Source organism: Pelmatolapia mariae, linkage group LG15, assembly GCF_036321145.2.
Source record: "Pelmatolapia mariae isolate MD_Pm_ZW linkage group LG15, Pm_UMD_F_2, whole genome shotgun sequence".
NCBI lineage: Eukaryota > Metazoa > Chordata > Actinopteri > Cichliformes > Cichlidae > Pelmatolapia > Pelmatolapia mariae.
Window position 1 is genome coordinate 35852657 of NC_086240.1, and position 14338 is coordinate 35866994.

The 14338-nt window shown below is 40.0% G+C and overlaps 1 protein-coding gene across 7 annotated transcripts in view; it reads right to left on the reverse strand.

Annotated features, from left to right (window-relative positions):
• The window catches only part of camsap2a (calmodulin regulated spectrin-associated protein family, member 2a), a 43034-nt gene that overhangs the window by 18471 nt on the left and 10225 nt on the right, over window positions 1–14338 (reverse strand). For 4 of the 7 annotated variants that reach the window (XM_063494969.1, XM_063494966.1, XM_063494968.1 and 1 more), the window contains exons 3-5: window positions 8277–8438; window positions 5790–5873; window positions 1–15 (exon numbers count right to left, since the gene is read on the reverse strand). The exon at window positions 1–15 is cut by the window's left edge and continues 18 nt beyond it. In XM_063494969.1, coding sequence (XP_063351039.1) covers window positions 1–15; window positions 5790–5873; window positions 8277–8438 — 261 coding nt within the window. The remainder of the gene's footprint in view (window positions 16–5789; window positions 5874–8276; window positions 8439–14338) is intronic. The other 3 variants (XM_063494972.1, XM_063494970.1, XM_063494967.1) reach the window with 1 other exon arrangement.

The window sequence follows — 14338 nt, forward strand, 5'->3', positions numbered from 1 at the left end:
CCACTTGGTTGGAGACTGCAGATGCACAGCAAAGGGAAAAGACAAACAGCAACAAAGAAATACCTGTTAGTCAGATTAGTTAGTAATGGGATTAGTATTACAAGCAAAGACATGACAAACCTGCACCTTTTTCAGAGTGTACAAAAAGACTGTATACAGCAGGCTGTTACTGATTACACATATATTACGGTTGCTTTGGGTTACACAGTTACCGTGTACTTTCCTCACATCAGCTCGGAGGCTCATTCTTTAAAGATACATGGAAACACTACACCACGACTATTTTCCACCAGCTTACAGTCGATGTGTTAAACCTCAAATGGAACTTTAGACTTAAGCATCAAATTCCCCTCAAAAAAAAGCATCAAATTCCCCACATTGTATCCTGAAACATTTAACTGAAATTTTAATTGCTCACTTTTACCTCACGTTACCTCAGTGGAAAAAGGAAATGTATTACTGTAACCAAACTGTCAGCTATCCAGTGTCACTGTAAGCTGATTCCAAAAAGGAGAGGATTGCCTCAGTTAACAGCTAATTCCCACGCTACGGAGAAGCATCAAAGACCTAAAATGTAAGTGCCACTCAAGAGGTCTGCGAGCCCTCGACTTCAAAGGCACGCAGTGACTCGTGAGAAGATACAGCTGCTTTGTTCTGAAACCTTCAAAAGTAAATATTAATGTCAGCCAGGGGAAAAATAAATATTAAAGACAGCAAAGAGGACGAAAGGATCAATAGCAGCTTTCGAAGATTCTTCTGATTTTATTGGTGCCACAGCTCTCTGAATGATAATTTGATTTGGCTTCTAACCTTCGATAATTCTACTTCCCTTAAGCTTACTGAACCGGAACAATTCTTGACCTCAATAAAAGTATCATAAACCCTGCAGTCACATCACCTCTCCAGGCTGAGCGACGTCAACAAAAACAACAACAACAAAAAGCTGTACCCAATCCATGACCTCACAAAGTCAGTGCAGGCCAGCAGGCCAACTTCAACATTTGGCTGTCAGTTGGGGAACACAGCAAACACAGAGATCAGGATTTGATCACTTCTCAGGCTCTCATCAACATTCTGTCTCTTTTGGAAAAATATACTCACAAATCACAAATGTTTTAACTTTTATTTTCTCATTTTAACCCGAGTGTAAGGTTGTGTTTATGAAGAACAAACACAATGAAATTTTGCAGCAAGGTAACCAAAACTACTCCAAACCCTACTGTCCCAGTTTGAGAACAAGACAGAGGAAATGGATGCTGTCTGTATCTAATGTGATGATTTAAGGCTGGTTGGACAGAGAGTAAAATCTCCACCAATCAAACCCCTGGGGAGAGGTACAGTAATGCCCTCTTTTATCATCTTACAGCAAAGCACACACATGCAAGCACCCTTTATTTCTGTATTTAAACACACACACACCCCACCCAAATTCACCCCAGTCATTCCCCTACTCTCTCTCTCTCTGTTACTAGTAAAGTTCATCCTCTCATACAGAGGATGATGTCCGGTTGAGCTGCAGCTCAGCTTTGGCAACTTTAAAGGATTAGTCCTTCCTTCTCTGTCCGGACGTGCCTTTGCAGCTCCCTCCTCTTATTCTCCACCCACCATCACCTCTGAATATAATGCAGTAGGTTGAAATAAAAACACCGTTGCCCTGGTGAGCGTCAGTCTGTGTCTCTCTATGCCTGACTGAGACAGAGGCTGTGTGCGTGACTCACACTGCAGTAATACTGCAAAGACTAAAGGGGGGGAAGTATTTAGAGGTGGGGAGTGATGGAGGTACAGGGAGAGAATAGATGAATGTGCTAGACATAGACACACAAAAAAATAGTAGCTATAAATTTTGCATGTAATTGTATTTTTTTCCTTTTGCTCTTCTGGGTGTTTTTAACTCTTACTTAAAAAATAATAATAATAAAGAAGTAAAAAAACAAACAAACACTTTTTTAGGCTGAAGGCTGCAAGTGAGAAATACATAGTGCTAAAACGCTCTAACTTTCTGAGTCTTTGACAATCAAAGAAACATGTTTGTATAAATAAAAGAAAAAAGAGGATGAAGAGAGCTTCATACATGGCTTCATCTGCATTTCATGAAATACTAAGAGGCAGAAAAAAAATGGCTGGAATGACAAAGTGAGCTTAAACCTATTCCATCAAGTCTCCTGCTGGCTCAAATTTCACATCTCCTACAGTGCAGTTCAATTCAATTCAATTAGTTTTATTTATAAAACTGAATCACAACAACACCAAGACATTTTATATTGTAAGGTGAAGACCCTACAATAATAGAGAGAAAACCCAAACAACCAAATCACTTGGTGACAGTGAGAATGAAAAACTGCCCTTTAACAGGAAGAAACCTCAGGCAGAACCAGGCTCAGAGAGGAGCAGACATCTGCTGTTACTGGTTGGGGCTGATGGGAGGAAGACAGGACATAAGACATGCTATGGAAAAGAGCCAAAGATTAACAATAACTAACAATTAAACGCAGAGATGTGTATAACCTTATAGAGAGTGAAAAAAGGGAGGGGAAGAAGAACCACAGCCTATTGTGGCATAACTAACAGATGATTCAGGGCCACCTGATCCAGCCCTAAATATATGCTTGTTGTAAGCATAATCCTAAAAGAATCAAAGGTGTCTGACTCCAGAATCCAAACTGTGAGGGCCTTCCTCCCATTCTAATTTTAAATACCCTAGGAACCACAAGTAAGCCAGCACTCTGACAGCAAGTGACTTTGGGCACTATGAGAGAGATTATGGGAGAAATATGCTCTCTGATACTAGTCCATCAGTACGCTTGCTGCAGTTTCCAGTATTGATCTTTCTGATATCCATATAATAAGTGAAACTTTAACCTTAGAAAAACTCTTTATAAGAAGTTAAATGCATGCATAGTGACTGATAAATGTGGACTTCAATTCATCCAAAGGTGTAAAACGGCAGCATCCAATGACTGTGACTTTCTGCGGTGGTTGGACAATGTCATAAGCAGCCATAAGCAAACACAAACACACAACAATCCACAAAAGCCGCCCAGAGGTGACAAATGCTGTTACCAAAAAGCCAGCTCTCCAGCTCGGGGGCCAAACACGCAGACTGTGATGACACTCACACTGACAGAGCAAGTTAAAGCTATTCCGCTTTAAAAAGGGGTTTTCTTATACAATAAGCATGACAAAAATCCGATGATGAAATGATGATGTGATGGCACTTTTTCCTTCAACTTCACCAATTAAAGTGTGTGTCATCCTGTGTGTTTGTGGGAGCTAGCTGAGGCATGCAGTGCTGTGTCTGCATACTGACTGGTCAGATCAGGATCAAACACTGTGGAAGTTTTCCCCAGCCCTGGGACTGGGACAGAAAATGCACACACACACTAAAACACATTGGACAGGGTTACAATTTTTACCCTTAGGTGAACTTTCTCACTCTCTAAACATCTCTAGGAAAAAGCATCACTGACAGTGTTAGTGCATGGAGTTTTTGCCTGATTTAACTCGGGGTAGAAAGGCAGTTTGAAAAAACAGGAAGGCCAGAGGAGCAAGGGTCAAGAAAGGTTATTGGATGGGATGAGAGAGTCTGGAGAGGGAGGAATGGAGTAACTAAAAAGAAAGAAAAGAACAAACTGCTGATAAATGTCAGCTGAAGTTTATTAAATTTTTTTATGGTTATTAAGGATGAGTTAACTTTCAGGGGTCAGCGGTACCCACCGCATCATTAAAAAACTCACAGCAGGGTGACTTCATAGTAAAAAAAGTAAAAATAATGAATGATCTGGAGTCGAGAAACAGGCGCACAGCATGAAGGATAAGGATAAAGGTGAATACACGGATGACATCATGCATCTCCTCCTCCTCTCCTCCCTCTTCTCATATCATTCTGCTTTTTCAAGTTGACAGAAAGTGGCTGCCATACCAACTTTGCCCCTTGCTACTGCACCATAATACTAAATGTAGCTTGACTGTTAGCACACAATGAAGTCATAACGACAGTAAATCCACACACGCACAGATGTTTCATCTGAAAAATATATCAGGATTTTATTGCTATTGTTATATGAGTTTCCACAATAATAAAGTCATAAATGACAAAGATGTGATTCCGGAAGTCGGGAGCATTTGCTGCGCCCCCTGCTATTACTGGAGCCCAACTTATTCCTCCTTCTCAAATAACCTCTGTGACAAAGAAAGCAAGGCAAAAGGGACAAATATAAGATTTAGGGCAGACTGGAATGTAGGCCATTTCTTTTTGTGCATACTTAATTCGTACAGCTGCTTCATAGGAAAACCCCCGGTTGCTTTAAATCTGATAACACTGTGGCGGTTAACTGAATTAGCCCGAAATGCTAGTAATGCTTGATAAAACAATAGATAAGCAACATCATTACCACAAACTCTTACATCCATATTAACACTATTATATATTATGGACAGCCAGTCCTTATGCAGACCCACATAATTTGTGTATCATTTAAAATATAAAGATAAAGGTGACAAAATTAATATTACCTATTGACATATTATATCATAACATAATATGGCATGCCATCTACTATATGACACCTGTATAAATAAAACTTCAGATATTTGTTTGTCTCTGGCTCTCTTGTCCTGTCACCCTCCCCTCACCACTAACCTGTCGCTGCAGATGGCCGCCCCTCCCTGAGCCTGGTTCTGTTGGAGGTTTCTTCCTGTTAAAAGGGAGTTTTTCCTTCCCACTGTCGCCAAAGCGCTTGCTCATACGGGGTTGTCTGATTATTGGGGTTTTCTCTCTACTACTCATTACTTGAAGTGACTGTTCTTGTGATTTGGAGCTATACACATAAAATTGAATTGAATTAATTAAATAATTTACATTTCCATATATATATTTAATAGTATTGATGACTAAACAGCACACAAGGTGATGCATATCAGTGGCAAAATGCAGTCAATAAAGCCTATTCTGTCTCACATTATGTATTAAATAATACATCACATATGCTATTTACTCTCGGTACTATGTAGTCCTGTTGTAGGTATACTGTATCTGTGAACATATGCACGGGTATAGACCTGCTTAAGAGATTTATGAGGTATTTGAATTTAAAGAAGGACTTTATGAGATTTCAGTAAATTTATTTCCACCCATGAGAGGCATTATTCAATGAATCACTAAATTATTTACTGCAAATGCAGTGTCAAATTACAGAATCCAGCATGGATTACTTAAATACAATAAACAGACACACACACACAGGCCACACCAGCCTGTCTCATTGCATTCTAAATTACTGCTGATAGTAGAGTCGGTTATATAACTAGTTTGGACTGTGGGCTGGACCCTGAACTTGGGTCACCCCTGATTGCCTCATTAGACTGGAGAGCGCTGATGTTCTGGTTAAGACAAAGATGAAGTGATTGAAGCATGCAGAGTTGTCAGAGCAGATAAACTCATTATGGTGTTGAAGAAGTAACCTGGTCTTATCTCTTCCTCTCTCTGTGTGATTTAATTAAGACAGATTGAGCGTAATCTAAAGCTCAGACATCTGTGAGTCAGATTTTCTTTGATGGCATCAGGATTTTAACAGCTTAACTTCTGTCCAGGAAGCTGTTCCCAGACATAAAGTGACATAGAGGTCTCGGACAAATACCTGTCAGTCAAAAGGCGAATGTGGCGATAATTCTATTAAGCAGAGCCAAGCGTTTTATTTTGCTTCTGTTTACTGTCCGACAAACATTTATGTTTTTATGCCTAGTTTGTGAAGGACTAAAGATGAGAAATTGAAGGGGAAAAAAACACCTACCCGAGGACTCCCAGCAGGCTCGGTGCCCTGCGTTTCCTTCTTCCTTTGCTCCTGCGCCACAATCTCTTTCAGATATTCATTTACCTGAAAGAGAGAGCACAAACAAGTTTAAAATGACCCGAGCCACAAAAAGCATCAAGAAGCAAATTATAAGGAGCAGTGTATGACTCAAAATGCTCTCTTAGAAAGTGTAATAGCCTAATTAGTTTTGTTATTTTAAGTTAGCCTCCATAGTTTTTTTTCAAATTGGTAACCTTAATACTGAAATTTTAGTTTCCACATTATTGTCCTGCCAGTAATTAAAGTAACATATATAAAATATTCAAAAACAGTGACACCACGGCCATCTTTTATTTCTTATTACGAGCCGATTCAAAGGAGAAAGCAGTCCTGGACCGTTTTTGTGACTTTGTTGTGATTTCTACAGTAAACCACAACACCAGTCTGTGGATTATACTATACACATGTTTTACATTAAATTTACTTTATTAACAATGAATTTAAGTGGAGCTGAATTGATTTTATTTAAATCTAGCATCCAAAAAATAATTTGAAAAATGAGCTAAAAATGTGAAATCTGTAAAACACAAGTGGAACCCAACAGAGAGCCATATGTCAGATCAGTGGGACACCAAGACCACACCTCCTGTTTGCTGTTGTAAGTGTGTGTATGTGTGTGCGTAGCTGGAAGCTGGCAGCAGCTCCTTGTCTCTATTAGAGGAATGCAAACAGACTGTTGTAGATTCTTTAGTACTGTATGGAGGAGCAGCCATATGTGTCTGCAGATGATGACCATAACCACTTACACGCTTAGAAATTCTGATTTGCTGTGATAGTATAAGTAACACTTTTGTACGGCATGTTTCATAGATCATATATAGCCTGATGTAACATGGTTTAAGTCTATATATTAAATGTGAGTTTGCGGATATAAGAATGTTTTGTGCCTGAACTAACACACAGACTGAACACTGACTTATCTCCTGCAGATGTGACTGTAAAAAAATGTGTTTATTGTGACACAATAGAGCTAAATTTAGTGAATTTTCTATAGGTATCAGGATAATAAACAATAACAGGATAATAACAAATAACAAACACATTTTGCTTTTCCAACATCAGCTCTACAAATTCTCTGTTTATTTCTTCATTTCTATTTGTCTTTTTTGAGTTAATACATTATATGTAGTACACAGTATGACAATGTCTAAGGCAGGAGAAAAAAAAAGGGGGGGGGGGTAAAAGGATAGAGTACAAATAGACATGCATAATGTATCGCTAACTGCCTCACCTGTAAGAAAGAACAAACATACAACACCTGGAACACAAAAATTAGAAAATGCACAAGTACATAAATCAGAAATCTTCTTGTGGGGTGTGTTTGTCTTTGTCATAAGCTACAATAACCCCTCCCAGGAGCCCGACGCATTCAGAAATGGATCCAGGAGAACTGGGCCAGCCGCAGCCTCCAAGAGTACTGAAGACTCGAGGCCACACATCTCAGCAATATCTGCCTGCCCATCCTAGCAGGAGAAGTGGGAGGCCCCAAATAGAATACCCACGGCCAAGGGGTGGGAGTCTCAAAGGACCAGAGACGACGGGCAGCTCACCCCACTAGAGGCTGCCCTAGAGGCTGTGAGCTAAGATCAGGGTCCCAGGGCTCCAGGGGCCCAAGAACCACCCAATACCCGACAGGGAACACACCAGAACATCCAGCCACGCGCCCCAGAACCAACAAGAACCCCCAGCGGGGGGTAGCAGCGCCCAGCGAGGAGCGGTGGGGAGGTGAAGTCTTAGGGTTCACCTAAAGACTGAGTCACAACAATGTGCAGGTATTTTTTTCTCATTTGTAGTGAATCTACCTGTATGCATCATATGGCAGAACCTCAGGGCACGAAGGCAACATGGTGTATCTAGATCAGATTTCATGGTATTTAGGTCAGTGTTTTCGCTGGACTTCACTGTGCAATGTGAATTTCAGAGGTCAAGCTTCATGAAACCGACGTTGGTGAAACGCCCCTGTGTGAGACTTTTGAAAGAGCTCCTTAAAAAGACACTGAACACAATGAAAGGGGACACTTATGAAATGGCAAAATCTCAAAGGGCATTACTTTTGATCAGTCCTTGATGTTACAAAATATTATTTGTTCTTTAGAAAAAAGATTTTTATAGAGGTTCGCCTGTGAGGAGGACAAATTGACCTGTGCTGCACAGCTGAGAGATGACTGATGAGAAATGTTGTTTTGATGTCAGCATGACCTATGCTTCTGCAGGTTTGGATTTCTTGTGACAAAATAAAATGTTTAATCATACGTCGACTCATGGGATGGCTTACAGAAAGCAATACAACAACACCTGTAATCTTAAGACACTAGTCTTGTGGACCAAACACTCTTTTTTTGCCAGGTACAAAATACCAGGCACAAACACAGTCATTTCTATCTCTCTATAACATGTCTTAAGAAAACATTGTGTACCATAACTGACCTTGTTGATCCAGGTGGTCACTGCATCCTCAGTGTCATAAGGTGTTTCCACCTCAGGGTAGCAGGATGCATATTGACAAATGCAGGCCATCACCTTCTCCACGCTCACAGTCTCCACTGTGTATGCCATCATCAGAGTGTCAATCATTGCCAGATGGGCGCTCTGAAAGGGAAAACAGTAACAAGATTAAAGGCTGAAAATTAAAATCTCCCAGCTAGCTCACTGTAGTAAAAGAAAAGCAGTCCAGCTTGTTTCTTTGGCATAAAATAACAAAATAGTCCTTGTATTATTTGATCATATGCTTTAAGTAGCGAGCAAAGGGAATGAAAAAGCCATCATTAGCTTCTTCAGTACTGTACAACTGAAACTTTTTCTGTGGTTAAATTTTCTCATGTGGCTGTTGCCCTGGAAACAAATGTGTCCAAGACCCAGTTTGCTCACAGTGGCTGCTGGGCTGTGATGGGCCTGAAGAAAACTTCTTCCTGACAACACTACTGGCATCCGTTCTCTGTTGATTGGCTCATGGTTATTGCTGAAAGCAGGGTGTGTGCTTTTAATTAGATAAAGCCATGTTTGGTGACAACTTGTGTTATCAGACTGTTATCTTGTGAATAAAAAACCCACCATACTCTGTACTGTATCGCTTGGCTGCATTTTGGCATATCTACTTTTTTCGCTTATTCGACTCCGTTTTATAACAAAAACAAATATGAATTATAAAAGAAACAATGACTATAACAAGGTGTTAAGTAGCAGCCTGTTCTATTTGGAAACATGCAAATATACACAATAATGTAACGTGCAATGTTAATGTTAAGAGTGGGTTTCAAGTAGTTCTCTTATACATCCATCAGTTTTAAGCTATGGTTTGGATGAAACCATATTTCTTATTTTTCATCCTTATTTCTTATCATTATTAACCGGCAGTAGGTTTTGTTATTTATATCTCTAAAAACAGAAATAGAATAGAGTCTGCAGATTAAACCATTATTTAATTAACTAAAGAAGACAACTTCTGAATATTGACATCATCTCATCTGCTGACTCTTAGCATCTTCCGCTCAGCCACCTCCAGCTCAGCCTCTTGTCTTTTTCTTAGTGGTACTGTCTCCAAGCATCATAGCAGGGCTCACTACCTTCTTGTAAACTTTCCCTTTCACTCTTGTTGCTATCCTTCTGTCACAAATCACCCCTGACACTTGTCTCCATCCACTTCAGCCTGTCTGCACTCTTTTCTTTTCCTCTCAGGACACCATCCTTTGCTTTCAGCGGTTGACCACAGGTATTTAAACTCCTCTACCTTCACTACCCCTGCTCCTTACAGCTTGTTACACTGGCTCCTTCTCATCACAAACAAATAGGGGCTCATGTAACCTGATGTAATCCCACTCCCAACTTGAACCCATTTGTCACTGCTACTGCACACCTCACCACTGCCTTACTGTCCTCATACAGTACCATAATTCCTATCTTCCTAATTCCTATCGTATGCTTTCTCTAGATCCACAAAGACGCAGTGCCACTCCTTCAGATCTGCTCACTATCCTTCTCCATCAACACTCTCAAAGCAAACCTCACATCTACCGCTGCTCACTGATCGGTAGTTCACTTCTTAATCTAGCTTCAACAAATTTTTCCCACAGCTTCATGTTATGGCTCATTGACTTTATCCCTCTGTTGTTACCAAACATCCCCCTAGTTCTTGAAAACATGTACCAGTACACTTCTTCTTTATCCCTCAGCCATCCTCTCACTTCCCAAGATTTTGTTAAGCAAAAAAATCTGCTGCCCTCACATCTGCATACCTCCACGGGTATGTCATCTGGACCAACTGTGTTTCCGCTCTATATCCTCTTCACAGCTGCTCTCACTTCCTCCTTACTAATCCTCTGGACTTCCTGAGTCACTAACTTTCCCCAATCCATCCTCCTCTCTCTCATTTTCTTCATTCACAAGCTCCTCAAAATACTCCCTCCATCTTCTAAACACACGCTCTATATTCATTAGCAGATTTCCATCTCTTAACCTCCCTCACCTGCTGCACATCCTTTCATGCCTGAGCTCTCTGCATAGCCAGACTGCACAACAGAAAGTATTTACAATAATTTGAGACTATACTTAAGAACTACAATAGCTAAAGCCTTTGCTTACTACAATGTTTTGTTTTTATGATGTTGGCAAACATCTGCATCAATGACCAGTCTGTTTTCTTTCATGACTAAAAAATATTAATTTGATTGGTTCTTCTATATTTTTATGTCCACTTCTCTAGTTTCTTTTTGAACAACGCACCATTAGTCATGCTTGTTAACCATATCAATCCAAAGGCAGAAAAAATGCATAATTTGTATTAGAGCAGGGCGATATGACCAAAAATATTTATCACGATATACATTTGAAAATTTGCGATAACAATATAACTGACGATATAATTGACACTAGACAAAATACTTTACAACTCCACAACTTTGTTAGCGCAAAAAAAAAAAAATCAATGTATTTTCACTTAAACAAGCAGCTGTTTTTTATGTGCATTAAAGTTATATAAAAATTTAACAGTGCAAATGCAAATTCCTTGCTGACAGTTTAACCAAAAGGCATTTCCAGTGGAAACTGGCCGACATATCCTCAGCATAACCATGTATAATATCCACAAAACTTAAAAAGAGGTTATACACACACAATACGGTAATATTATGTTAAAGCACAGTGCGTATCACTCTGCGAGGCTCCTGCCTACGATAGCTGTAATGCTCCGACAATCCATCAAGCTGTGCGGGTTCGTAGCTTAGCAAAGTCGTACTAAAACATTTGACAGATTTTCGAGTGCCGTGTACCACATAAAATTGTTTCGAGGTCAGTAAACGCAACCAGAATTCATACACAAGGCACACGGGATTATAAGGGGCACTGTCGATTTTCAGATTTTAAGTGTGCCGTATTTTTCAAAAAACACGGTAATAACGACGGCCCGCTAGTATGCTCTACCAAAAATAGTGCTTTGTTGTGTATCCGACAGACGAAAGCCAAACCAGTTCCACACCATTAAAGTTGCAGCATTTTTACAAACCAATTCTGGTTCATCCGTTTCATTCAACGATCCGCTTTCGCCCTTCTCATTCTCCGTCGCCGCCATGCTTTTTCCACCATGTGCGTATGAAAACAAAGGCACGGCGCATGCGCGTTTTACCCATATTCTATCGCGATATTTCATTTTCTTATTGTTGCCCAACATTATACCGGTATTACCGTGAACGGTATGATATGGCCCAGCCCTAATTTGTATGATGACATTACTTCTCAAGGACAAAGCAAGGGAATCCTATTCTCTCATGTTTGCAAACTGAGCATATTTTATTGTATCTTTGCATGCACAGAAATGATATGATCTATGATCTTCTATGATTTTCTACTTTGCAAATGACATTTTTTTTCAGTTCCTTCCTTTAAATCACTCTGTTAGTGAATGATACCATGTGTGTCCTCCACACACAAAAGGAATCAAACTGCTTTCCATGAGCTAACCCAGTTAATCAGGCTGAAACTTTTAATGTCCTTGTGAAGATTCACAATTATGCAGTGGACCAAAGTTAGACAAAAAGAGCCAACGTTACGAAAGGTATTTCTGGAGGCTTTATTGCGAGAGATATTCATAAGCCATTTATAAGGTGAAAGAGGGCAGAGTAGTAAGAGTCCACATTTACTTATTTACGTGGAGGAAAAACGCTGACTCGGTCAACAAAGGTTGGTAACTTGTACTAAAAATGACCTGCTAAGACAGCCAGAACCCCCACACAGTCCAAATGTAAGTGACGATAAATATGACACAAATGTATTATTTGTATCTCTGAAATGAATTTTCTATCTGCCGTCTCATTATTCCAATGCCTAATTTCCACTATCTGGCAACCAGGCGGCAAAGCGAACCCATTTAATAATACACTGCCGAGATGCTTCCAGTTGGCCTTCATTTAGCCTGTCCAAACAGTGTAAAACATTATCACAAAGACATACAAACAACAGAAAGCGCGCGCGCACATATCCAAATCTGCCCTTTATTTCTACAACAAAACGAACAACTCCAGGCAACATCAATTTTAAAGGCCAAGGGACCAGCGTAAATCCTCTGAGGGCTCCTTTTCTCTCTCTCATCTCCTCCCCCTCTGCCGAGTAATGTGAGAATATCGATTTGTATCGGCTGCGGTCTGACGAGATAAAATGACAACAGTGAGAGTAAGTGTTGTTTACTCGACCGCAGACCTGAAGCCTCTAATTGTACTGAATGAAAACACGCTACTGTGTGGGTGAAAGAGGTTAGCGTAGGACTGCGCGTTCATTCGGCTGTTAGTGGAACTGGAATCAAGCATACTTTAGAAAATGACACCTTCTGTCTGCGCTTAAATGTGAAAAAATGCAGTTTTGATTATTTGTGTAAACATTCATGACATGAGAACTGAAGATGGCGACTTTTGTGTTGTGTTGCCGTGGAGATGGTTGACCTAATACTGAGACAGTAAAGCACGATGCTGAAGTAGGAGAACGGCTTACGTGAGCTCAGATGAGTCAGTAAGCATTCAGTTATTTTCACCTAAATCCCTAAACAACGTGTTTGAAGTATTATTAATAAAAAGCTTAAAATAAAAAGCTTTAGTACTGTGAATTGCATGAAATCAAGTGGGAAACTGTCAAGAGTTAGGAAGCCAAACAAAAGCACACTGTCAGAGCAACATTTCACAGTATTTGTGCTACACTAAACTTCTCGACTTGCACTTTGAAAGGATTAGATTATTAGCTTCTGTGTTTCCATGTTCCAAAATAAAAAAAACAAAACAAATGTAACTGTCTTGTTATATTTGAATAAAGCTGAAAATGCCTCTTTAAAGGTCCAAGCTTTCATTGAGCTTTATGCATGCTTGGGATGTTCCACTTCTTCGGGAGAGTCGCTGCTCTGTGTAACGGTCAAACAAATGGACTGTGAAGGATCAGCTGACCATGTGTGAATGTCAAATGAAATTTAGGAGACGAGAGAAAGCCTTTGGTGACTGTATGGATGCAAAGGAAAGAGTAAGGAAAGAGGAGAAGAGGTTGCTGCCAGAGGAAAGGGCCAGCCTTCCTCATTAACTGCAGACCTCCCTGTTGTTTAAAGTAAGGCTTGTTTCCTCTGTTTTATCCCGTGATGTCATGTTTCCTAACCTTTTGGTTTGTGGAGCACATATGCTTCCCCTCAACGATGCTCTACCTCATATTCATGCATCTGCACATATTAAACCTTGCAGCAGCTCTGGCTAGAAGTAGCTCCACTGGGGTATTCAGAGATCAAATGCCCTGCTGGAGGGTATCTAAATGGCTGAAAGAGGGGGAAATGTCACTTATTCATGCCCTTTGATGGAGACTTTTTAATAATAAGGCTGTTTCTCTGTCCCTTAATTCGATTTATCCCCAAGATATCACCTTTATCTCCGGGCGATTACGAAAACTGTACAAGTAGTTAAATGCTAAGTCATTCTGATTTAATGAATAAACAGGTTACAGACACAAACACACATACACACACACTATTTTGCTTTCTCATCTAAGCTGATTGTGTCTATAAATCTTGTTTAGATTTCTCAGGAGGTGAGAAGATGCTGCTTCACGGTCAATATCCTGTTTTTATTGTGCTGCTGTATTGCTGGCTTTTTGTATTTCCACCCGGGCAAACACAAAGAAGGCAAACATGGCTCATCCTTAATATGGCTTCATGGCTGAAAAAAAAGAAAAAAGAAGGGAAAATAGCAAAGATGGAAATCCACCACAGAAGCCTGATTTAACATAGCACAAAAGAATTGCAAATATGAACCGCAGTGACCTACATCACACTGCACATACAAGTGTGATGATTTTTTTCAACCTCACAATCTGTTGTAAATAAACCGAAATCTCAATGTCAGAGCTCTGAGCTGCTTGCTGATGCCTGACACAGGTATTCAGAGAAAGATGCTTCCATAGACTGAGTTTATTTCACCGCAAACTGATCTGGACAGAGTTAATAACTAAACAATACTCGCTTACAATAAAAGCTT